The sequence below is a fragment of the Chroicocephalus ridibundus genome, chromosome 3 (assembly GCF_963924245.1).
Source record: "Chroicocephalus ridibundus chromosome 3, bChrRid1.1, whole genome shotgun sequence".
NCBI classification, from domain to species: domain Eukaryota; kingdom Metazoa; phylum Chordata; class Aves; order Charadriiformes; family Laridae; genus Chroicocephalus; species Chroicocephalus ridibundus.
In genome coordinates, this window is record NC_086286.1 from 54,028,126 (window position 1) to 54,055,693 (window position 27,568).

At 37.2% G+C, this 27,568-nt stretch overlaps 1 protein-coding gene across 2 annotated transcripts in view; it reads left to right on the forward strand.

The window, feature by feature from the left end:
• The window catches only part of PRKN (parkin RBR E3 ubiquitin protein ligase), a 786,713-nt gene that overhangs the window by 153,098 nt on the left and 606,047 nt on the right, over nucleotides 1-27,568 (forward strand). For both annotated transcript variants that reach the window (XM_063329189.1, XM_063329188.1), the window contains exon 2: nucleotides 5,482-5,645. In XM_063329189.1, the coding sequence (XP_063185259.1) occupies nucleotides 5,482-5,645 (164 nt within the window). The remainder of the gene's footprint in view (nucleotides 1-5,481; nucleotides 5,646-27,568) is intronic.

Consider the following 27,568-nt stretch of genomic DNA (forward strand, 5'->3'; position numbering starts at 1 on the left):
GCCCTGAGAAATGGCCTGTTGAGGTCCTGGCAGGGGTGCCTGCCCACCAGCTTTCTTCCAACCTTCACTTGAAATTCTGCAGCTCCCCTGCACACCTGCCCCATGTACTTGTGTCTGAGTGTAGCCAGTTTGTATCTGCATGTCCTTAAATTTTCAGTTGAGTTTGTACTAACATGCTGAATTGTAAACAGGCACAGCTGAGATGCTGGTACACATTTCTTTCAGTATCCCAGTTATATGCGTGGCAACCTCCAGCGTAAAGGCTGGACAGATAGCAGTACTTAAACTACTCAAGATTTTAGTCATAGTCTTCTTCACTTACTTATGTTCCCTTCGCTAGCAATTCTTGTATTACTTCATGGGGAAAAGTTATTCGTTATATTGTATCCTAAGTGATTGAATTGTGCTGCTGACTCCATTTCCATAGTGGATGCAATGATGTGTCATACTGTTTGTGTGTCCTGGGTTGAGCGACACAGGACTAATTTCTCTTCTCATTCTGGAAAAACCTGCACTTTTAGAAGACCCTAGTGTCTGAATTTGTGAAAATATTTACTTTACAGTCAGCTACGGTATGCGGGATCCAAGGCCTCATGTTTTCAAGCCTTGCCAGGTGCAGGGATGAGGAGGAGCAAGGCCTGGGCGTTTGACACGGGCTGGCCAACAGGATTATTTCATACCATGAATGTCACATTCAATATAAATTAGAAAGCTTGCTGCGTAGTCTGTCTCTCCCTTGGTGGTGGCAGTCCAGAGAACTTCTTGCCCCGGTGCGGGACCCCTGAGCCATTCCCTTCCTCCTGAAGCCATTGCACTCGCAGTGTCTGACATTTGCTGGAAGTGCACAGCTTCCTACTGGTAGAATTGGCTGAGTATAATACTTGTATATCTTATGTTAGTATCAGGATTAATACTGGTTCTTTAGTATTATTGTTAATTATTTAGTCTTATCCCATTAAATCTATTTATATTTCAACCCTCATGTTTCCTTGCTTTTCCCGATTCCCCTTTCTGGGTGGAGAGGGGTCATCGGGTGGTAGAATAATTGTCTAAATGACAATAAATTTTTATGGGTTTTCTCAAACCATAGTATTGTGAAACATAAAATCTTCAGGATAGCGATATGTTATTTGGGAACTGGTGCATTTACGTATTGTATACATAAGAATGAAATGGCTCATTGTACATGAATTTATTAATACAAGTCACTTCAGAGGTGATAACTTCTTAATTTTATTATAATTATTTGAATACAAATCAGCTAAAAGCCAAGAAGTTGCATTCCTTGGGAGCTTTTAGTGAAAATAAATGCTGGGCTGCCTGTATCATGATACACCAGTGTTTACTTATGACCACAGCACCCACTTCTTTCTGGGATTTGTGTTGGTTCTTCGTTCTGAGAGAGAGAATCCAAACAGAGGGGGCTAGTTAACAGGACTGGAAGTGTGAAGAAGTATTTTTTTCCATGAAGTGCTGCAGAATGAAAATATTTTAACGCTTACACGCTACTTCTTGTTCAACAAAAAGAACATAAAAAGTCAACACATTGAATTTTTGATGCATTTGAGATGAAAACCAATGTCAAAATAGTGAAACTTCCCACAGCTGGGAACGGACATTTTCATTCAACTCAGCATTTACTTCTGTGTACACCTCCTCTCTCTGGTCCAATTAGGGTGGCAGGGAGGGGTGGAGGGGTGCGCTTTTACTCCTCACTTCTATTTCCCTAAATCGCTAGCCACTGTCTTTGAAGACTTGTTACATTGTGTAGCCAGCTTTAACCTACTGCTGGACGCTACACCATCATTTCTGTATATACAGTCTCCTATGTTTTCTTTGCACCTGAATGCATTTCACGTACCCTGCAACTCTGTTTATTCTGATTTGTAGTATCAGTTTCTTGGGGAAAATGCGTTGCTCAGTACAAATGCAATTCCTGCCCTTACAGCCAAAACTGAGAACTTTCCCTCTGCCACGATCGCAGAAGTGGCATGCCAAAGGAGTAAGCCTGCAGTCTTTGAAAAAGCCAATTTCCACCACTTGAGTCATCATGCTGGACTAAAAAATTTCTTACTGTGTAGGTACATGCTTGAAAAAATGAGTATTTTCATAGGAAACACGGGACATTCCTCTGGAAATATGTAAAAGTTACTTTATCTATAACATTTCCCTTATGTAGCACTTGCTGATCCTTCCAAACAAGAGATTAATACTATCCAACTTGTTAAATGTAAAACTGAAATTATTGCATGAAGATGTATACCCCAGATACTGGAAAGGCATAGTGAATTATATATATACTTCTTTTTTTATTCACTGTTTCAATTATATCACTTTCCTCCATTCAGTACCGTGCTTAAAATATGTGGACTTATAGTGAGATTTTAAAGGTACGTAGAGATTCAGATAGATACCACGAGATTTACAAAAGCATCTATGGACCTCTTGATCCCTCTGGGAATCAGATCCTTGTGATATTTACAGAGATTATATTTGACATGACAGTCAAGTCTCACAAAGTTTCCTTTTATCAGACAAGTTTCACTGTTTGTCACCTCTTACAAATGTCGGGGTGGAAGGGTTGATCCAAATGGAGCCTCCGTCTTCAGCTTGTTTTGGCTACTTCTGAACTTTAGTAGCTTGATTTATTTCTTTTGGATTTCCATCAGCAGTTTAGGCCTCAGGTAAATTCCCTAATCTTCTGTTAAGCCAATATTTATTTAACTTTCAGTAGACAAACTTTAAATTCCAAGCCTTTTCAAAGTATGCATTCTTTGGAAGAGATCTCAAATGTCTGCATAACTTCACCTGCAATCTCATGAATAACGTGCGCTGTTCAGAGTATCAGCTTGATAGTGATGATTTAATTATTGAGTTGAAATGTCAAAAAGAAAATAATAAGTTTCTTTTTCCTAAAAAGACAGCTTGAAATATTATGTTGATGAAATTCTGGTTTTATTCCACAGACTGAAGTTTTGTATTTAATTTTTGTATGTTCTGTGCAAGTAAGCAGACATCCCTTCTGTTCTTTTATGTTAAAGAGTTGGTGGGTTGCAGACTTTGTAATAGAATAAATGTGTTTAAGTGCAAAATATTTGTGGATTAGAACTTTCCAGCAAGCAAAGTTTGGCATTCTTGCATTTTTCTGAGTTAGCTCTTCAGGCTTGTTGTAAGAGAGTAGTTGTAATCTTTGCTGTGGAGTACAAAATGTTGCACTAACACCCCCGTTTCCCATGTTTGCTTGTAGTTACAATTGTGAGACTCAAATTTTTGCTACCTGTATCTGTTGGAAGTGAATAAAAAGTAAGCTTATTTGAGGGAAGGGGTGGGGATTGTTGATGATGAATATGAATTACACTTGCACTAAGTGTGTTGGATTTATACTATATTTAAAAATGAGTACTGCTTTATAATTAATTTAAATGACACTCCACATCTTTATGCTGCTTTTATCAAGAAGTTTCCTCTTACCAGCACATTTAATTTGCAGAGTCAATGCACTTGCTAACTTTTTTTCATTTCCAAAACCCATAGCACTTGGTTTCATAAGACTAAAGAGGATTATTTGTTAGCTAGGAATAAGTCTTTGGACATGCATGCATTTTATGTGTGTATGTGAGCATACCTATATAAATGCTTAAAAAAAATATATGCGCATAGTCAGATAGTCAAGAGCTTAGCATATTAAAAAAGTGTATTCCCCATTGGTTTAACTATATGTTTTGCTACTGGCCCAGATAAAGTTATTTACAGTTGAGCATTATGAGTGTTCTGGAAAGATGGGAAATGTTCAGTTCCCATTATTTATGTAAGTATGTAGCTGGAACTACTTTTTGTCATATAAGTCCCCCTTGACTCTCCAAACCACAATCAAAATAACATTCAAATTCCATTGTTTTTTCTGAACAGTATGAATATACAGCTTGCATAGTTTAGTTATTTCCAGAACACCTTTAACTAGAAATCAAAACCAGTAGCAGGATGTACTACAGGAGACTGTTAACACACTGCAGGGCATATGTACTGCACCCTGCCTGACACAGCATTATGCAATCCTACCCTGCATTTTAGTACCTTAAGAGGGTACTTTCAAGAGCAAAACTTAAAATCTTATGTAAAATTTTATTGGTATATGGTACATGAATTGGTTTATTGGTATATGAATTGAAGATAAGAAATTGCAGATATTTACAACATTCATTGCTCAGCAAAACAATGGCAGCATTCTCAGCCATATTCAAATGCTCTTAAAGAATCTGACAACTTTGAAATGGTCAGCTAGACTTTATGTGTTTGAAAAATCATAAAGATCCACTTTGCAGTTTTAAAAATAGTTATTTTTTAAAACCATATAAATACTTTTGAGGTTATGCTTCTGTCACTCATCAAGAATACAAAGTAAATAAAAACTTCAGCTAAAACATTGCAGTGGGAATGGGAAATAAATCGTTAAGAAGACTGGTTGTAACAGTCAATACCCAAGCAGTTTAGGTGACAGGTACCCACTATCTAATTGACATAAATGATTTTTTGTTTTCTTTTGGGTTTTGCTAATTCCTTTTCTTCCTGCCTGTGGAGCTATTGGTTGAAATGGTCCATTGGGGAGGTGTCTACCGTTCACACAATCTCCATGACTGATAGCAGCGTAATGAGGTTTTTTCCTCTTTCATAGCTCTTGCAGTCATTCCCCTGACCATGGGCTCGATGAGCACATTCAGACTCCATATGAAAAGCAGCTCTGCCAGCTGCATGGCAGAAGGCTTATGAGTTTATTTGCCAGACTTCTCTGGATGTGTAAACCAGTTGCTGCAGCTCTAAAAATGATATGACTGGTGCAGTAGTGATTTTCTGCACTGAAGGTGGATGCCGGCAGGAGTTATGTACTGCAGATATTTTAGTGAACTCTGAAAAGACCATGCTGTAATACAACACTCCCAAATATTTCTGCTAGCGTGTGATTTTCTCTCCGTCGTTATCTTCTGTAGAATTATATCTGTGGGAAACCAGTTTATATGACTGAGCTTTGCTGTGTAACAAGGAATTGTTTTCCCTTGTATTCTTTAATGCATTTTGTCTCTAAAGCATACCTCGCTTTCCTGCACTTATTTGTTATATGCAGTGGGGGAGAGCACAAGAGGCACAGGTAGCGTGTGTGCCTTCTGTCCGCTAAGGTTAGGACTGAACTGAAAATCTATTGTGCCAGTTAGCAACTACTTAGACAGCTGCCTAGCTGGGTCTCTTTTGATTCTGACCGTTCTCTGTAATTTCTAACACTGCCAAGGGGAAACACATGTTTTTTATTTATTGGTCACTATTCTGTGATGGGAAATCTTGTACCGTTCCTCCGTTCAACATGGTACACTGCAGTATTAATAGCTTTTCTCCAAAAATAGCACAGTTGAAGAGTAAGCCTCTTGTAGTCATTAGTACAAACACATTATGAGAAATGCTCATTTTAAAAGGTGTTTTGCTCTTGTTCAGTGTTTGTCAGGTTCAACTCCAGCCATGGCTTCCCAGTGGAGGTTGGTTCAGACGCCAGCGTCCTTCAGCTGAAGGAGGCGGTTGCCCAGCGACAGGGAGTTCCAGCTGACCAGCTGCGGGTGATTTTTGCAGGGAGGGAGCTCAGCAATGACTTGACACTACAGGTAAGTCTCCCTTGGTAGCTTCACTTCTGGACTGCTGCCAGCTACACTGCCTCTGCCTCTAATGCTGCCAATCTGACATTCATGCCTGAGATCTAATAGAATAAATAGTGCCTGGGGATTCCTTGAACTTTACTCCACACTGCTTCATTAATTCTGACCTTCTTAATTATGCATTAAAACAGCAAGCAGGAAGGATAGGGGAAGAGAGAGAATACAAGGAGAGAGCATAAGAGAGAGCTGTGCCTAGTGAATAAATGTTTACTGACTACAGAAGCAAGCCATGCAAAATTTCTGTATCTGTTCAATTTCTATCTTACTTATTCCATTTGAATCTTAATGAAGAAGGATGTGAATAAATTGCTCTAAATCAGGCTGCATAGTCATCAAATTTTATAGAATTTGTAACCCAATTGTGACCCCTGGAGGATAGCTACAGGGCTGCTGCCGCTCCGTGGGCTCCTGCACACATGCGCAGGTGAATGTGTGGCTGGAGGGATGGTTCCAGATCAGAACGCGCACAGAAGCGCACTCCAAACCACTGCACTCATAAACGTGTGAAGATGAGAGAGGAGCAGGGAGCATGCAAGAGCAGCTCTAAGTAGGTACCTGAATTTCAGCTCCTGAAGGTTGGCTAACTGTTCTCTCCAATAAAGGCAGAGAGGCGTTCATTTGTGGTGAGCAGTAGTAAGCACGGAAGGATAGGTTCAACTTTCTCTTCCTTGTTGTCTTTGCTACCGTTACCAGTCCAGGTGGTTATATGAAAGATTCTTCCCAGTCAGAATTATTTCACATTAATTGGCACTCATATTTCAGAAGTATTGCTATACTTAGAATGGCTGCTAAGCCTTGATACGGAAAGTCACTACTCTGTTGATGACCTATCGCTATGTCTCCATGGGTATGATGTTTATTGCTTTGCAAAGGGTTTTGGGGAATTTCAGCACACAAAGGTAGGTGCAGAAATGCGAATTGTTGTCACTTTCCAATGCATTACCTATGGATTGTGTTGATACATATATTCGTGGCATAAACGGCAATGTGCTTCACTTACTTATATGTGAAAACATATACAGGAAAATGTAAGGCTAAAAATAAATAAAATCTGAATTTTAGAAGGTGTCAGTTGCCAGTTGCTAGATTTGGGTGTCTGCGTTGTTCTGCCAGGCGCTTCTGAACCACTTAGCATTTTCTGGGAAACTGTAGGTATTGGTGTTACTGCCATTTTATGTCAGCATGAAACACAGATTTTGAGCTCAATTTTATACTTGTAACCAAATTTGTTATTGGCTACAACATACAATCTGTTGCCAAGGTAAATTAAAAATTGCTTTCCAAATATACAGGCCTGCTGATGACTTAATTAATTTCATTGGAATGTCAGAATTACCATGTGTAGTCAAGACATTTTATTATTTAGTAAACTGGATCTAGACTCACTGCTTTGAGTCTTGGCTCCTAAAGCAGGTAAGAAGTTCAAAAACTGTTTCAGATGGTATAATCCATACTTCTGTATTTAAGTATCTTAAACATCGCAATGATTAATATCATCAGTGGTGTATCAACTACATTTTTATTCTTGCTATTTAATTAAGTATATTTTACTCTGCTTCTGTGTTTGCAGTTTTTTCTGTCGTATATTTGTGTATGTGTATTTTTTTATTGTGGAAATTTGTCAGCACAAGAAGAACAGTTGAGGGTTTGAGGTGTTTGAGTTCCTATGGTAGGATATTTGGGGCTTTTTGCATAAGCAGCTGAATGCTAGTAAAAGTTGAGTGGTAGTGAAATACTAACTACTAGCATTTATGTTGCATCTGTAATTTCAGAGTTAACACCACATAGGAGCAAATTAATTAGCTCTTGTTTTCTAGACCTACAGATTTGCATGCAGAATAAGAAAAATACATCATAGATTTGTACTCAGCTGACGCTTTTAAGTTATTTTATTTTATGGTAATGTAGAATTTCTGGTAAGACCATGTTCTTCCATTTTTCGTAAATTACTTCTGAACTTATTTGCCCAAGATACTGTGGGAGAATCCGGAGGACAGGAAGGAGGACTGATAGTATTACAGATAATGAGATTATAAAGGACATGGGAAAAGCTGTGATAATTGCAGGAGCATGGGGCAGGAATACAGGAAATAGTCTGGGATAGCAAACATTATTGGTTTCACAGCTCACAGAACAACTAGATTTGGCTTGACAGCTACTTTAGGATCCCAGGCAGCTGATACAAAACATAACTGAGAATGTGAAAGCTGCATTTGTTTTCCTGTTTGGAGAGAAGGAAAAATCTTTCATGGTAGTTGAAACTTGTAAAAAAGAAATGAAGCTGGAATGGACAAACATTAAAGAGAAATTATTATAAGAAAAAAAAAAAGTGCCAAGCTAAGATCTGAAATAAGTAATTTGATATCAACAACAACAGTAAAAAACTGTAGGAAGGATAGAAGTGAAATATGTGTGGAGACATTTAATTTGGTACCTCAGATAAGTGTTTTGTCCTTGCAAAAAGAGAGGAAGATTAGACACTGATTCAACAGTGCACAGGGGAGATCAGTATCTTAGCTAGTGACTGAGGGGCAAGTAGTGAAATTAGAGCCATGGTAAGGAAAGTTTGGTAACGACTGGATGAAGAATGAGACCTGCAAATTTGGATCTCATGAGAAGGAATTAGAGCAATAAGCTGCTTTCTAAAAGCGCAGCAAATGGTGTCACTTTAAGGGTGCTAAATATTCCGAAGAATGATGAAGAGCTCCCTGCTGACTACAGTTCGCTTTGAATGAATAGAAGTAATTAATTAATAGATACCCAAAATAGGAATTCTTTCAGAAGACTGTCACGAACATATGAGAACGGTGGTAGGATCTTCTTGGGGCAATCATAAGGGTGAAAGAAGAGCAGAACCACAACAGAGTCACCAGAGGAATAAACAGGAGGTAGCTGTGTATCAGGAACACTGAAGTGTTGTACGGGAGATGACTGCTTACAACAATATTGTCCTTGCTTCCAAGAATGGCAAAATTAGTTAATAAGCCTTCTGGAATCAAAATATGTAATATTTGTTGATACACAATTTTGCTCAATGCAAATGATTTGGAATTTACTACTGGTAATAGAAGCAGTATTATATTAGTACAGGCTTGCCCTTTCTTGGAGAACTCAAAATCCCTTTGTGTGAAGAAGCTCTTTGCAAACAGTTTGTAAGAGATATTCCCTGCCTTGCAGAGCTTACAGTGTAAATGAATAAGGCAGACAAATGATGTGATAGGAATCAGTAGCCTGGCTCGTTCACAGTCAATAGCAAAACAGGGATAGAATTAAGTCTTCTGTTTCCCAGTCCGGTACCATTTCTTTTTGACGGTGTTTCTTCTGTGAGGTAAATGTATTTGAAAATTTTGAAATAACTGAAAACAGTTATTTGAAACAGAAAAAGACTAAGGATGTGATTAGTAGCAGGACTTGGTAGCTGTAGTGTGGTGCTCCACTGAGACAGCTCCTAAATCAGAGTTAGCTTGCATTTGACTGGAGCATAGGCTTGAGGCTTGGGGCATAGGCTTCACATGCATTTGGCTTTGACTGCATCCATCCATGTAGGTGCTTTCCTAGAATTATTTATACATACATTCAAGAAACAAAAAAACATGATTAGAAGTATTATTAAACACTGGAGTGTGAGCTGATGAGCATAACTGAAAATGAATAAAAAGGAATGACATAACGGGAATAGCACCATAGATGATCATCTCTACAGAGGATGGAAAAGAGAAGCGGTAAGGGAGAAGTGGTGCTATAAATACTGTTAGTGTGCTGCAGTTTGGCAGAAGAGTATGCTTCGTTGTTGAAGAGTTTCTGAATAGCAAACATTAGAGGTCGATCCAGAGGGCACCTGGTTCTACTGAAAGCACTTTCCAGTGCTATTGTGTGAAAAGCTCAAAGACAGAGAGATCACCTTGTGACTAGAGGTCCCAGTTTATATCTCTCAGATTTTCAATATTTTTGAAAATAGGGTATCATTAATACCATCGTTCTCAGCGAACAACTTTTTTTATCAGAAACAGGTATTTGAACAATGAAACATTGCATTTTATCAAAGAAGGACTTTGTGTACTTAATTGTATGGCGACTTTCTTACTCTCTAAGCACAGCTGAGTACAGTAGAGCTTCCATCAGTTCTTGAATTTCCCTGTTCCTGTTTACTGAAGATACAAAGGAGAAACCAGGTGACATAGTGCAAAAGGTGTCTCTAACCAGCAAAAACCCCCCATGTGCTCAACTTTGGATAGAAACCTGTGACAAGAAGGTTACAATGGGTCTTTTGACATACACAACAAGTAGTGCCTTTTGTTAACAACCTACAGTTTTGTATATAGGATACCAAATCACTCATGGGAACATCTTTGATATGCAGCAATTTTGTGGGTTACAGAATACCGTTGAGCCAACATTTGCACATGTAAACGCTGTATGGAGAGATTTGCTCACAGACATCCTGACTGAATCAATCATCCTATGTGAAATTCAAAGAAAGAAAATGATTTTACGTGTGTGTATTTAAATCACTATTTTTGGTCAATATTTGTTCGATCTGTGGATCTTTTCTTACTTGTAAAGCTGGAAGAGATGTGTATTGTACTTCTTCAAAACAGAAAAAACTAGCTGAAGAATACTTAGGTATATTATAATAATAAAGGAAATCTAGATATGCCATCTGTGTTTCCAGGTAATATGGACTTGGCTAAATGAGTGGAAAACAGTACCACTCTTTCTTCTTTTGATGGCTGCAGACTCACTGTATGTGACAACAGAGACTCTACATGTTGAACAAGTTTTTCCAAGACTCGTGGTGGGCCTTGTGGTATTAGATGCCCATAATGAATATGAAAAATGCCATGTAGCCATATTTAGTATGAACTTCAGTCATACTCAACTTCAGCTCAGGTCTATGGATTTTCCATATCTGAAAGGATACACTGCTCGTTAATTGTTCTGGCAGATCAAGATCTGAAAGTGTTAATAAATTAGATCTTGGAGCCCAGAAGCACATTTCCATTCTGCTTTTAAATGCATTTCTGTTCTATTCTTTTTATGCTAAGTTTTTCCTGGAAGTAGGAGACTATGAAAAAGATTTAACTATAGCTAAATAAGGGATAAATTATTCAAGTATTTTGGTAACTCCAGAAAGTGAATGGGCCATATTTGAGGGGGCTGCAACATCTAGGACAGCCTTGAACTTTGCTCGTACCTTCTGGATTCTTATGACATTTTTTATGTGTTTTAGTTGGTGTGCTGATGGTCGAGGAGGAAGTGTGACAGGGTTTTCTTTGCAAACTTTCTGTGGTATGCACTCTCTACAAATTTGTATTTAATTTCTAGAAGTATCTGGGTTTTGGTACGTAGGTTAGTTCTGTGTTGTCTGCTAAATCTGGTTCACGGCTCCCTGGAATAGGGTTGTTGGTGCCATTATTATGATAGGAGTCTTACTGACTCATAATATTTCTGAATGACCTGTGTTGCCTTTTTAGAATAATTTCCAAATTTCTAAAAGTGAGTTTCTTTTGTTTTCCACTTTGCTGACCGTTTCAGTAAGTTGGGAGTCTATTGAATTAATTTCCATTCCATCTATGGTTGTTATTGCTTTCTTATATGTGAGAACATGTTCAGGCAGCAGATGAATTTTTTTATTTTAACTTCATTTCTCTTAGGCAGTTAAAATTCACTACATTGAGGCCATTAAGTGAATTTTACAAAATCCATTTCTGAAAGAGCAGTTGCTTTGCGTGGGACTGATAGCGAAACCACAATACTATTTGCAGAAAATACAGTATGGTGATAAGATACTCCTCCGGCAAACCACTGTAGTTATTCTCGAGACATATATAGTGTTTCAGAATGAAATTATCTTGAAAATTGCACTACTATTAGATGCGCTTTTGTTTTCTACCTGAATACTTGCATTAGACAGGCACCTGTTGAATTTTTCTCCCTTGTCATGAGTATAATCCAATTCATATGTTTACAATGCTGTCCATTTTTTTATTCGGATCCTGCTTTAGGTTGCAGGAGGGAAAATGTGTAAGAAAAAACTTCAAAAACCTGTAATTGTTGGAGTGTAATAACTTCTATGAGTTTGTAAATCATGACAGTAAAGGAAGGGTCAGCCCACGTCTTTCATTCATCACCTTTCTAAAATGCTCTGATGAAATTAGCACATTGCACACCATTACCAAAACCTAGTTGACTTAGCAGAAGTTCAAGGGTAACAGGGATATTTCCTTCCTGCTTCCTCTCTTTTCCCCAAAAGAAAAACATGGTATTAACTATTCTGGTAGACTACATTTATAAGGAAGGATCCATACAGACTATGTATTTTCTAATTCATAACTGAAATTGAACAAATATTTGTATCGTGTTAAAAAACAAGTAAAAATAGGATTTATTTAACATTTTACAGAAAGTGGGACAGAGTGTCTGTGGATTGTTTTTTAACATTGAGAATTTTATGTCTGGAAAATAAAACCATAAAGGAAGAGAAGGAAACTTCATTGTTGGAAATATATTTTAAAATAGCAGGTAGTATACCAAATATATCTCCTCAATAGAAAGGTGGAATGTCGTCCCTTGCCATTATAATTTCTGTGCTTTAGTCCTACTTTACTTATTTAAATTTTTACAACTCTGATTGTCTGAAATGTCATCAGTAATATGGTCATATTTGTAATTATCAAGGTCACACAGCTATTTAGTAAACCATTCTGGGTTTCCTTCTTTTATTTTTGTTTTTCAATCTTTCTCACTCATTTAAATGAAAATGTGGAAGGGAAACTTAAATGCTTCATATCTGATTACAGTTTTCATCACACCTGAACCTCTGTACTTTAGGAGACACAGAATTATTCCTGTTAGGAACAGATTTGATTGGGGTGGGGGCTGAGAGGGAAAGAAGAAATCAAAAGAGCAGAGGTTTTGCATTATGACAGCAAAGGCCCCATGAAAGAAAATAACATTGGTAATCCTAAAAAAAAATAACACCAACACACACGTAAAGAGAAAGAAGACAATTATTTTAGGAATTATTGAGATAAAAGTAGGTATATAATTCCTTATATATTATTTCATTGGAGCAATCCTTGATGAATTTACAATTCCTAGAAGCGTTCTTATGACCTCTGAAAGCCTGTTGAAGAAATGAATGTGAAGTGTTTACAAAAAAAATCAGTAATAAGCTGAATAACAAAAGCAATACAATTTTCTCTCCTCGTTTAGACTGAATAAAGCAGCAGACGTACCTGTCCCACAAATGAAATAATTTTCACTTTCTTCACAGCACATTGTTCTTTTTTTACAGGTAAATCATTGGCTCCATTGATTTAGTGAACGTGGTGCCATTGACTTTCCATGAGCCATCATTCTCTCTCTCATTCTCTCTCCCTCTCATTTTCTCTCTCGCTCATTCTCTCCCTCTTCTTCTTTCTCTCTTTTTCTCTTACATGCACACACACACACAAAATCCTTACTGTCCTGAGGAAGCTCCTGTTAGTGTGAAATGGTGTACCTTCCATCCATAGAAGTACAGATGTGACTCCCATTCCCTCTGAGTACAGTTTCCAGTGCTTTTCCTGAGTGAATTGATCAGTGTTTTCCTCACTTGTACTGCTTTTCTCATTATGAGTTTCCCACAGTTTAAGTCACTTTTCTTGCTTTCATTTCTGTCTCTCCCAATCAATTGCAGTTCTTTGATATCTTGTTGCCATCCAATAACTGTTGCCCATTGTGGTGTTAAACCAGCTGAGGAAACTAACTGTTCTTTCTAATCTTTTCCTTTCCCAGCCTATCAAATAAAGGGGGAAGAGAATGGGAAAACTAAGTTACCTTGCAGTTCTGTTTTACCTGCCAATGAGCGGACATTTTCTTCTACTTAGGGTTTCTGTTTCTCATTGGATGATGTACTGTTTTACTAACGACCTCCTTGTTTTCTGATCTTCTTGTATCTAACTGAGAAGCTGACAGATCTGCAGGAGGCTCTAGAGCTACAGGGTGAAGTGCAGGTGGTAGAGGGGGCGTTGTGGGGAAATGTAGGGAGCATTGTTTCATCTCAGACAGCTGCGTTCCTGGCAGAGAAACAGCTAGGTCCTCTTGTGAGATACTGGACTTCATGCATATCTTCATATCGGTTTGTCTGTATATGTGTGATAATGTATAAAAAAGGTTAAACCTTATTTTAGGTAATTTTCAAAAAGTATGTAAATGATGGCAATTTTTTGGTTGATGAGGTTACACTTCTCATGAAGAGACACGTATGTGGCACCAGAGTTGTTAGTTTTACAGTAGAATCAATATAAAAAAAAGAGACCAAAAATGAAACATCTTTAAACTTCAAAAACATTTCTAATAGAGTTTTCCCCTATTAACTATTTGACATAAACCAGCATGATGGAAACATAAAAGTTTTATTGTCATAGAATTGGTATGCATGATATAGCAGAGCTCTGACTTTGTGATTTGTTTCTTATGCAGCTCATCCCAAATTATCCCATAAAATACTTTTACTGTACTACCTTAGCATCTTTAACATATCAGTCTATTCATTTGTATCTTTCGCAGTATGCAGCATATCGTGAGTACAAAAACGGATAAATGTATGCAAGTATGTTTAAGTACAGAAAATAATAGCTACTTTCGTCTTTAACCAACATCATATAACCTTTATTCCTGCATTATTTTTTTTACCCGAGATGGTGATTTGGGGTCTTTGTTTACCATTTATCTTATAGCAGTGTGTTCATTACTACAGCTTAAGCACGCATAATTTAAAGTGTCAGAGCTTCAGGAAAGGAAGAATCAATACAATTTTAAAACTTCTTAACACTTCTACTCTAAGAATTTTATAGCAAAAATGTGTCAATGACGATAAATGACAATAAATAAATTAAAATGACCAATTGGATATATATAATTGGAATCCTTATTCTTTGTGAAAGTGTTCCATTTTTCTTTATTAATAGTGAAAACTGTAGTACCTTTCTTCTGAATGTACTAAGATACTCAGCTTTATAATACTAGAATTGTTATGTAATATTTTCTGTAATTTTTATTTCTGGTCAGCAAGTAGTAGTGGAAACTTCTGTTAGTTTTCTAAAGCAATTTTATGAATTTTTGTGTTGTCATAGGAAGTTTTTCAATACATTCCACGTTGACCAACACAGGAAGACAGGAAGTGGTGCAATAGTGCATCAGGATAAGAAGGGGAAAAAAGGATATGTGTAGAAATATGTGCTGTGCTGATATAAACATTTAAAGACTGAGTATCAGAAGGCTAGAATGATTGCGGGAATTTCAGATAAAAAGGGTTCAGGTAGACCTGAAAGGTTCGACAGAGAGGGTTATGCTTAATTATATGGCATTGACTAAATGTGAGGGAGATTAGATGAGCAACTGAACAAAAATCTATTATACGGCAGGGTTCATGAAGCATCTGAGGTTGTCCTACTTCACAGGAAGGCAAGAGATTAGGTGAAGGTTAAGATATATTAGAGTTGACTGCAAAAGCAAGGAAACCTAAGGAACTGGATTGCAAAAGTATATGAATTGACAGCAACCATTGGTAAACTGACATTTAAAAAATTTCCAGTTTCTCTTGGAATTGGAAATTTTCAACGTGCTAATATAATTTGCAATGTAAGGCTACTTGGGGAGAATATGAAGAACTACCTTCAAGGCCTGACACCTAAAATAACAGAGATGAACATGTTACCACCTTAATGGTAGACCCAAATGATTCCTTAAGCACATCATCAGATAAGATTAAAGACTTCTCCCTTGAAAAATGGTGATTTAAAAAAAAATATTAAAAGGACTGAGACTTGTTCAGTACATTTTTAAAGAAGAGAAAAAAAAAACACTGAAGAGCAGTAATCCATGTAAGTCTATTGTCTGAGAAACTGATTTAGGAAATACTCCAGCTCATTTACCTGACTTGAGCTAGGCTGTGAATGAGTTACTTACAACAATAAATTGAAACAAAATACTAAACTTAAACTTACTCAGCATACTCAATATTACCATTTATAATGAAGGCAGATACTGGGAATTGTTATCCTATAATCCAGCAAGGCAGCTGAAGAATTATGCAACGCAGAATTTCATGCAATTATAAATACATTATAGGAAACAAGATTTGGGGAGATTGAACCTGTAACTGTGGATTTGGTGGGGTATGTTTTCATACAGAAATGTTGGCCATATAAGCACTACTCAGGCAGGTAAGCACTTAGCGTTATTATAAATTAGAGCGATGAGTTCTGATTTCAGAAGAGTGGAGAAACTGGATACACATAACTGTGTTAGTACCTACACTATATGCCTGCAATGATTTGCGCACTTGGTTTTCAGAGGACCATTCTGTAAATGCCATCCTTTATCACTGCAGAGGTAATAAAGGCAGCATCCCCAGAAGTGTTCATTTCCGATGGAATTCATTGCTGATCTCATCTATTTAAGTGAATGCAAATGAAAGCTCTCTCTCCTGTTTCTCTGAAGGATTGATGCATTTCTGACTGGTGAGCACTGCACAGTGTCAGTCTCCAGAAACAAATGGAGGAAGATTGACACAGAATGGGTTCATATCTGAAGTAGCCACATGATTTAATCTCCTTGCATCTCTGGGTGTATTTGTGTCAGTCATAAAGTAGTCTGTGAATTACTTATCTCCTGACATAATTCAAATCTCTCAGAAATGTTATTTTTCTATTAAAAAGAAGGATTGACTTTGCAAGGCCTCTGTGGGTTATAGAAAATATTGAAAAAACTACTATCAATGAATAAATGAAATATAGAACTGGAGAGAGAGTTCACTTTGTTCACATTTATGGAAAATTTCATATGTTCTCTTGTTTCACTGCATTAGGAGACATGCTAGTCCATTGTAAGGTAATTTAGTGTTGTGTATTGTGTATTTATAGTTAAAGCTAAAACCCAAACTTTTCTAACAGCGGAGAACAGTAATAGCCCTGCAGGACAGACACTAGCTCACAGAAAGGCCAGTATCTGCAGTTTTAAAGTTGCACTGTATTGGAGACTGTCAGTCAACACCCAGGTTTCTAGTGCTGCTTACATGAGAGAAGTTGCATTAGAGTTTAGAAAGGAGAGGTTTTGAGAGAGAAGTAACCTTTCCTAAAATGAGAAAAAGATTAGATTTGCTTTTGAGGCTTGTTTTGTCATTGCCTGCTTTGAAATCTCTTTGTGGTACCTTTGTTCAGTCCTTTTTAAAATGGCATCGGCGTGCTGACATTTCAAAAGGTGCATACCAGGAACAGCATGTGAGGTCTAGTTGCTGAAGTTTGTGTGTCATCTCCTGACTCCATTACACTACAGGGAGGAGGCTGAAGTATGTATTTTAATGTCCCTATAGTCCTCAGAGTAATCCTCATAGTTCTGTAACTTTATGTTGTTTTGGAGAAGACTGCTTCCATTTTCTTGAGTAAAATGGAATTTAAAGACATTACTTATTTGGCCATGTCAGGCTGGTAATTTTCCTGTGTAAGTCAGAAAAAGTTTGTGACAGGTACTTATATTTCTGATAGGAATTTATTTATACTAACTAATTTTTATCCTTTTTTCGTTGTAATAGTAAGTTGCATCCATGTGATTTGGTTATGTCAGGGTGTGTTAATTCCTTTCCAGCCTTTCATCCTGGAATGTGAACTGCAGGCTTTGATCTGCAAGAGGCACTATAACCTGCTGTTACGAGTCCAAATAGTCACTTACAGTGCAATCTGCCAATATTGCTGCTTTTGTATTTTAGGCTACTGTTATACTATGTTAGGGTTTCTTTCTTGTGTAGTCAAGTTACATTGACTGTGTAAGAAAAGTACTCTTTCTGGACACCCTGCTTATTCACTTCTCATTCAGACTTTTTTTTTCTTTTTTTTTTTTTCCCTTTCTCAAATGTGTCTGCGGTAGTCAGGATTTCATCCAATGCAGAGTTCAGGTTGATGATTTGAGGTCTCATGGACCAGCCTTTTGGAGACTTCCTACCCTGGGGCTGAATCAGTATGAATCAAACTTGCATTCTTCTTATCGAACTTCCGTTTAGAATTGTGGGCTTTCATGTTTTTGGTTTTTTTCTACACTTTTTCCACGCTTCACCTCTTCTGCAATTTATTACACTTTTATGTAAGGTAGGCCAAATGCTGCACATAACGCAATGTTTGTGTTTTAAACTGAATGCTCTGAGGAAGAGCTGACGTGCTATGTTCGTCCCTCCTGCCTACAGCAGTCTTCCTTTTTAGTTCAGTGGGAAGATGTGTATTTTATCATGCATTATGTCAATGGGTAATACCTAAAGCTTACTCTCAGTTTATTTTCAGCTGTTAGCTTTGAAACAGTAAAACAACAACTGGAACGTGAAAGCATATCTTGATGGTGACCGCATACGTTAAGATGCCCGCTTTAGACAGTAAAGCTGGACAGATGATACTGCCAAAGGTTGAATCTTTGTATGCTCTTGACTTTCTTTCTTACTACGGAGCTAATTACCAAAGTCCTCTGACAACTTAATCTCAAGTAATCTATATGATTAGGATATTTTGGAGTTGAAAGAAATAGATCATGGAGTTAGTTGAACTTCATGGAAAAAAAGCTCAAACTCATAGGACCTTCGGATTCCGTTTGGTATAGAGTAGTCAATCACTGTACCAAAAATTTCATTTGCGTCTCTAGCACTCGGCACTACACAGTGGACCAGTGCTGATTTCCTGCTGTCTCTCAGGACTGTCCTGCTGATGCACAGCATGATATCTCGGGACAGTCAGAAAAGACTTAGTTCATGCTCTGAATGTTTGGGAGCCAGAACACTCCGCTAGATTAGCAGAATATATAAATTAGATACTGCGAGAGTGTATATAGTAATAAGGCTTCTTCCCATTTTCTACTTAAGGACAGGTATGCAGGTCAGGTGTTTTAACTTGCGTATGGAGTGCACTTGGTTTTATTCATTCTGCAGTGCAGTCCTGGAGTGCATGAAAATGGATTTTTTCAAAATGATGTATATGTGTGTCTGGACAGCATGTAGAATGTAATTTTCTCAGCATTGTAGTGTGTAGTTCATTTGCATTTTGGGTTTTAAGGCAATTTAGCGAGTTGCATTACCATGAGCAATTTTTACGTCCTATGTAGCCTGCACTTGTTTTATGTACAATATATGTATGACTTTCTAGCCTTTCTAGCTCTCACAGAAGGTTAGCACCAAATCCACTGTTTCATTTGCCCTGTCATGGGTATTTGGAAGATATGGGAGGGAACTTAGATTGCAAGTTATTAATTTTTACTCGTGTTTTTATTCACAGTAAGTAATTATCCTAACTGCATCTCTTACATATTTTTCAAATTTTGAGTAATTTAGGAATCTGTATCAATGTTGTCAAAATACTTTCCAAAATGGTTGAACATGCACTTAAATTTTTATTAAGGAGTCACTGTACAATTGAAAAAGAGATTGGGGAGGCAAGTACATGACTTGTGTTGAACACTCGGAGTCACATTAACTGTAGAACCTGGGGAGAAATTGCTGCCCTGTTTATGAATAAATTCTGCTTGCAGACTTTGAAGGAGTGAGTAAACAATAATTAACATGTTTAAGCAAAAATGTAAAAAAAAAGTTAATACTCTAAGTTTATTGGCAAGTCTGACATATGAGATCCCTTTGGAAAACCAAAAAATATGAATTAAGAACTGTTTTCAGTCAGCATTCTTTAAGGTAACTGTTTTCCTGTGGTCTTAAGAGGAGTATAAACATAAAGAGAAAAAAGTACATTTCATATTATTATTAATAACATGTTCCAGTTTTCTTTTAAGGCTTCTTATGTATTACTGGTTCTAATAAAATCACGCTTAGTTTCAATTTGCATTCTTCTCATGTTTCAGAAACTAATGGTGTTCAAATTGTAGATGAGCAGGACAAACAAAGCTTTTAGGTAGGAGTTACATTGCTTGAAATTGGAAGCAATCATTTCCCCATCCTTCCCTTTTATGCTGATTTTCAATTGCTAACTGTTCTCAAGACAAGAAGACATAGAATCAAGCTTTAGAATATAATACCCTGTCTTATTCTAAGGTTTGTCGCACAGCTGAGCACCAAATGAACAAAATCTCTATATTCTCCTGACTTACGTAACATGGAATTATCTGGAAACAGCTGTATTTGCTCAAATATTTATTTGAAATATGGTTTTAACAGAGCAGAGCGATTGTTCAAAATCAATGTATCCAGACACAGAATAATTTGGGAATATCTGGAATTCTGAGCCCTTAACACCTGAGCCACCAGGCAGTTCACGCTTCTGTCATACCAGAACAGCAGCAGAAGCTCCTCATGGCACAGTGGCATCTCTTTCCCTTGTCTGGAAAGCCTAGGAACCTCTGACAGATGTACCTTATAGAGATAAATGCTGCTAGATGTGCAGAGAGGAAAAAACCTCAAACCATGCCCTGATTTATCCCATTTTTGATGATAGAGTGCATTGCCTTTTCAATGTGAAGTATGTAATAGCTGATAGTATATTTTGCCTCCCAACTACAAGCATAAAATCCAAAATAAATTTTAACTTAATGATTTTTAAACAGCTTTAAATAGAATTAATCAGGCAAAAATATATGCATATTTAGCTTGAAAGGTCATTTTTTTCCAAATCAGTTGACAGTTTCTGGACGTAAAAAGATGTTCTTTTAGACAATTTCAGGGTACTACAAGCTAATAATATTTTAGCATGTTTTGCTGCAAATTTCTAATGCATAAGAACACAGAATTGGTAAATGCCAGGAAAAGACTAGTTCAGAAAATAGTGAAATGTATGAATTGTAAATGAGATCTGTATGTCTCTATTACATAACCAAAAAAAATAAAAAATTGTTGCTGCATGTTTGTTGCTAACTATTTCCTGAAGTAATAAATGCCAGATAAGTTGCTGGCCTGACTCACTTTTCCATAATCCAACCACCCACCAGACGATGAAACTCTTCAATTGCTCATACTACTTCCTGTCTTCATTTTCAGTATATGATGTATTACTTTTCAGTTAGTTACTAATTCATTGAAATTGTTAATTTCAAACAAATATTATCTCAACTCCAGTTGGAAGAATGCGTGAATAATTTACACTATTTATTTTACTTCTGCAACTTCTGGAGATACTGTGCTGGAAGTTTCACGTAACATTTTTACCTCAGTTCATTCACAGGAGCAAACATGAAGAACATACAGACTTTAGGAAGCCTTTGAAGAAAGCATAAAATCATCTGGGTAACTGCGAGAGCTATTGTAATATTATGTTCTGAGGCAATATGTATACCATAGGTTTTATCTGGATGTCATTTTTTCAAATAAAGGCATGTCATTGCTTGTGACAACTTTGCTGTTTCTCTTCAGGTTGGGAAACAGGAACCTTTATGTCAAAATACTGAGGTTCCTTTTTGGAAACAGATGAAAAGTCCTGCTCATTCCTTCTCAAAATGTTCGGGTTTTTTAGTAAAATATCACCCAGTCACTGAACACGTCTGGTATTGTCTCCACTGGGTATTATTTCTCTGCATAAATTAAAAATGTCATGTTTTTTAAATCCTGCAGCCACACTTGGGCAGTTAAGCATATCAAGGAAAGAAATATATACTTAGATGTTAATTGATACTTGGATGTGATTTTAAATCAATAGAATTTAACAGGTAGCTGTTACTGCCACATGCTAAGTGGATAATCTTCTTCTAGTATAAGAAAATGCTGTTTTTGTTGAGATGGTTGAGACTAAACTAAAACCTTAGGAGCTTGAATAAAAAGATCCATGTGTGAATTTGACTTGTTATTACCTTATTTGGTAGAATTTTTCTGGGTAGATAAATGCTCAGACAGTATTATCAAAATTTGAATCCTTAGAGTAAAACACCAAAGCTCAGGATCTGGCAGAAAGACCAAACTAAGCCTTGAACTGAAACTGATAGGGAAGATGGAAGATAACTGAAATTCATGCTCCTTTCTGTGATCCCATTCAGGCTCTTTGTTAAAACCAGGCAAAAAAAAGATATCCCATGCTGCAGCATTTCTTAAGAAGGTCACAGTAGATGTCTGCTTCTATCAGACACTTATGCGGCATATAGTGATCGCTCCTAAAATATGACCTCTGCTAATAAAAAACAACTGAAGAAGGATTTTATTTTGATATTCATTTGCAGAGAGCATTGTTCTCTTTCTACTGCATTAAAATCTAACCCCCAACATAACTTATCTTCAGTCCTTCTTCCCTTTTCATTTAATAGAAGAAACACAGCAATCAAAACAGGAACAAATTAATTTTTACCACTCCGAACACTGCATTTTCTTTCAAAACAAACATGGGTACACATGTGCATGCACTCTTCTTCACTGAAAAGAAATATTCTTCAGACTTTAATCCCCAGGCTCGCTAAGGCAAAACATGAGTTTTTAGTAAGCTAACAAGTGCTCTTGTTATTTTAAGTAGTTAACTAAATGCAAGAGCTAAAAATAGATTAAGGTGATTTTACTGGGGCTATACTGGAGGCAATTTGGCCCACTTTGGTAGAATTATCTCTTAGAAATTTCCCCACTAAGCTCTGCTCTCTGGAGCTCATGTTGCTTCTTTTCTCTGGGCCCTCATTCGCCAGGCTTCCCTTGGCAGATGGTTTCATTCTCTCCTGTTCTTCTTCCCACTTCAGCCTGGCCAGTCCTAAAACACTTACTTGCTGTTCTTATGCCCTCACTGTTCTTGTCCCTACAGTATGTGGATTTCTGGCAAATATCTTTCCAGTTTGTCACGGTAAATGTGTTTATGTTAAGTAATTATGAAGTTACTTACTTTTTGATTCAGCATAAATGATCCCACATTAGACAATCCCTGGAAAGTATACATAAAAAAAATGTATTTTTTCTAGCTGCTAACTGTATTTCTGTAACAATATTGGCTATTGTCTGTATGGGATAATGCTGTTGTTATTTAGTCTGTGATTTCTAATAGCAGGCATTAACACTGATTAGTATCAATTACTTCTTAGTTATTAGCAAATGTCCGGGAATAGAAACGTATTCCTCAGTGTTCCTCAGTAAAACAGATTTTAATGCATGCAGAAAAACTATCCTACATTTACATACATTTACACTACATACACTACATACATTTACAATTTCTGAATATATTTAAGCAAGAAGTCTTTTGACAGTATATCTGTTTATTTACATAATGACTGTCCCCTTTCATGCAATATTCTGGCATTACATATCAAATTCTACAGTTTAGCAGACACTCATCTTGCAGGTCAGCACACACTTATGTATCTCACTGATTTTAAGGACTAGCACTCCTTGTTTACAGAGTGGCTCCAATATGTGGTGTATGTCACTTGGCATCTTCACATGTTGAGAACATAGAGAAGCATCCTGCTTTTCCCAGATCCTTTAGGACCTTCTCAGCAAACAGTTTAATGATGTCTACAGCTACCAGCCAAGTAGCCTGTGTTAGGTGAGAGGAAAAAGACAACTGTGTCCTGTGCCCAAGGTGCTACAGGTGTGAGCTGTGGGAAGCCTGCAAATCAATAAAAATTCAGCTTCAGAAACAGGGGATGAAGAAAGAGCCACTGGAAAATTTCCGCAGTCTACCTTCCAGGCTATTCTAACTTAAACTGTCCTGATTTGTTCTCCAGCTTTATTCTGTACTTCAGAGTATTCCACCTAGGATTCATTTCTTCTTTCTTTGAGCCAAAGAAAGCAAAGTTGCACATGATCAAGTGTGTGAGTTGCTAGAGTCCTCCCTGGATTTTAAGTACAGGCATTAGTAATACAATGTTTTGTTTATTCTTTCACAATTGTGTCACATGAATTTAAACTCGAAAAGAAAAATTCATTGCCTGCAAACTATTCTAAAAAAATTCATGTTTTTTTTTCCATGAAGAGTTATGCTAGGAGATAGGACGATATTCAAGCCACTTGCTGAGCCACCTATTTGACAATAGTATCTATGTTAAATGAATTTTCTTCTCAACTCTACAGTATTTGTTTTATTAGATTAATATTTCTTCTGTAAGTACTATTTCATTATTTTAGGATATTATTGTGTCATTTTATGAATTATGGAGATGGTATTTTGTTTTGCTTTACGGAGTGCTCAGGTTGCCACTAGTTGACTTTTTCTTGGTTCTTTCATTTAAATAATCATACCGTTTTTACTGTGCTTCCAAGCTGTTCTAGCACACAGCACAAATTCCATTCTCTGTCACGATGATCTATTATCAATTCCATTATCTATCAATTCCATGATCTATCTATTCTGTTACTGCATTGATGGGCTTGTGGTTACTGCTTTTTGTTCTTACAAGAGAGACATGAATTTGATTCTTGTTCCTGTCTTGTTCCCTGAAGTATTGAATCCCTGGAACCCTGCAGTTAAGAACTTTAGCACTGGTGAGAAGAGTAAGAGAGAAGCCCTTTTCCTCACTCCCCTGATGCTGTAGCCTCTTAGGAAGGCACGTTAATGAATTCTTAGAAATGGGATTCCATATTGACGATGTTCAAGGAAGAAAGTTTGTTTAGGATGTAAATTGGTAAAAGCAGTCTATAGTGAAAGGTCACTCCAGTCTTTCCATATGAAAGCCTTTCATATGGCTAGAGATTGCAGGGTGATGGCAAGCCTCCTGGGACTTTAGTCCTCCTTTATTAAAAGAGGAATCCCTTTTCTGACTGCGGTTCCTTCCCATGCAAATTAGCTGGCCTCATCATCTGCTGTCTGGGGTATTTCAGACATAAATTGACTTTGAAACTCTCACTTACCACTAGTATTTGCCTGCACTGTCCATGCAGGCTTTATGAGCAATTTCAACACACAATTTAAACCCCTTTTCTTCATTGACAAGCTCTTTAAACCGACAACCTTTTGAGGGTCAGCTCTTGAAATGCTATCTAAAAGAGCAATCATCCAATTAAATAGGCCTCAATATGGTTATTTTGCCTAGCTTTCATTCATCAGCCATCGCCTGCCCTGTCTCTTTCCAAGAATCTTGGAGCCTGCTTCATTGGAAAGTCCTCATATAAGTAGCTCCTACTAAGGTGCTACACAACAGCTGCTGCTGAGAGAAGGAAAAAGGATTAGAGCCCCGTTAAAAAAATTTGTGTAATTTCTTTGAAGTTTGGAAGTTTACAGATGGTGACCCTGGGCATCAGGAAGACCTCTGCATGAGAAGGAAGATTGGTTTGTGCTCTGAACCTGTAAAAGGTTCACTTCTGAAATAGACAGCAGATACACCGTATCTATGTAGTATATGCTAAAGGTGTGGAATTTGTTGAACCTCTCTTGGATGATTCCATCAAAGTGATGATTTGAACAAGAGATTTTTTAATTAGGATAGATTTAGCCATAGTGTTCAGCCTGAGTTATTTCGAACTACTGGATCAGTAATGGCAGGGTGGGATGTCACTGTAAGAGTCACTTTCCAGGGCTTATGTCTGCCATTTTGCCTTGACATCATCAGGAAGAGTCAGGTTTTTGTTTCATTTTTCCTGTTAAATACATTTTGAATTACCTAGAGATTTTGATAAACCTGTTTCCTCAGGCACTTCCTCTGCTAGTGCTCTACACAGCGTAAAGGAAGATGTTTGAGTGGTTATGCAACTGCCAGCTGACCAAGACATTTTTGGTATCTAGATCCTTGCCTCTTCATATTAAAAGGTTAAAAGGCCACCTTCTTCACTGAGCTTCTATTTTCCTTTTAAAGTGCAGGAGTTGGAGGGCTATAGTGACTAGACTACTCTTGCCAGTCCACAGTCAGGAATGGCATGATTAATAGCAGGGACATTTCCACTATGTAAATCCATATTTTCAGTGTAGTGTGTGTCGCCGTCAGTCTTCTCCTTTCATACATCTTTGCTATTCTGCTTATCATGGTGGCAGCTTCTCCACCACTTCTCACAAACTATAATATCAGCTGTACCTAGATACCTCCTATACATAGAGACTTTATTCTTTTTCCACCCTAGGATCCCTTAAGGATTTGTTTGTAGGCTCTTCTGTGCATGTCATCCCTTGCCCCTGGTAATAAAAGATCAGTCCTGCTGTGGGACATTAATCTAGTCCTTAAATTATTAACGTACCAGCCCCTTGCATCTATGGTCATGACTTCCAACAGAATGGCAGAATAAAGCCATTCCTCCCAGGTGATCTTTCATGTACTTTTTTTTTTTCTTTCACCCCGTTTTGTTTTTCAGGACAGGGTCTCTATTACAATCTCCTTTAGAGCCCCAGAGTGTTGTCTGAATTTCAGTTAAGTCTGGAAAGTAACTGCCAGCTTTTTTTGCTAAGCTGTATGCTTGATACATCCTCTCACATTTAACATACCAAGAAAGCTCTCTTTTCTTTCATTGACAGAAGAATCCCTTCTGGAAGATGCTTCTTCTGTTCACATCTGTAATCAAGAGAGCTAGAAAACGAGCACTTTCACCACTGGTGACAGCTCTATGTCTAAGTGTCTAAAAAATGGTTATAAAGCTACAAAGATAGTTATGTTTGTGTCTACCAGACCACTTTCTGTGGAATTTAAGCAGAAGGCTGACTATTTTTTTGCAGAATATCACTTTACCTGAGAGCTGCAGAGCTGGTACTGGGGTTTTTACACTCAGGGAAGTCTAAAGCAGAGAAAGGTTGCAGCAGGCACTATCCTTATTTCAATGAAAACTGCACACAGAAGGCAGACCCAGCAAGTATTGGAGGAAAGGCAGTATGGAGTAAATAAAAGTATAAAGTAAAGTATAAAGATGCACATACACAATACAAGTGAAAACACAACCTTCCTTTATTCTTTTTCTTGGTTGAGAAAAAGGTGTGTCCCTAAAACTCTTCGCCTTAAAGGTAACCCAAAACTTTTTGTGTTTGAATTTCATATTTAAGTAGGGTTTTTTTTTGGTCTGTGGTGGATTTCTTTAGGAGAGGAGACCTTGAAATTATGCAGTCTGTTATTCTCAAGGAGCAATTTTCCATTCAAATGAGTGGTGTCTAAGTATTTCCTATTCTGAATTTTGTTTTATTATTATTGTTATGGCTTAAGGAGTTTCAGCACGTAAAGTAAATCAGTTGTGATTTCCAGGGAAAGAATGAACAAGTCAAAAGGACTCTCTGCTGTTTGAAAAAATAAGCATCAGTGGAATTTGAGCAGTTTCCAAATGAACCTATCTCTTATCAGAAATCAAAAAAACAAACAAAACAGCAGGTATATTTCTTTGCGTGTCATCTCTGTAGCAGAAAAAAAAAGTGGGATTTTTTTCTCTTATGAGAAGTATGTATTCACAGAGCTATAAAGTGACAGATGTGGATGGATATTAGGAAAAAAATTCTTCACAGGAAGGGTTATCAAACATTGGAACATGCTGCCCAGGGAAGTGGTTGAATCACTCACTGTCCCTGGAGTTTATTTAAAAGTCAGGTAGACGTGGTGCTTAGGGACGTGGTTTAGTAGTGGTTTTGGCAGTGATAGGTTGATGGTTGGACTCAATGACCTTAAAGGTCCCTTCCAACCTAGACGATTCTATGAGTCTATGTTAGAGTAGTTCAGAAAAAAAAAAAAAAAGGTTGGATTATGCAGTAATCTTATTTTTATTAATAATGTATTTTGTTAGATGTGCAGGCTCAATGAAAGCTGCTCAATTGAGAACTTGTCTTCAGTTATGAAAATATAATTAGTTTATTTCTTCTTTTACTGTGGCATAAATGCTTACACCTTGTAAAAAAAATAGTCAGCCGTGCTTTCTTGCTTTCCCAGAACTGAATTTTATTCATTAAATCCTTGACTCTGCTTTGGATGGATTAGTTTTGAAACTTCCTTATACTGATAAATGTGAAATACATGTTTTTATTAGATTATTGAATGGAAAATTCATT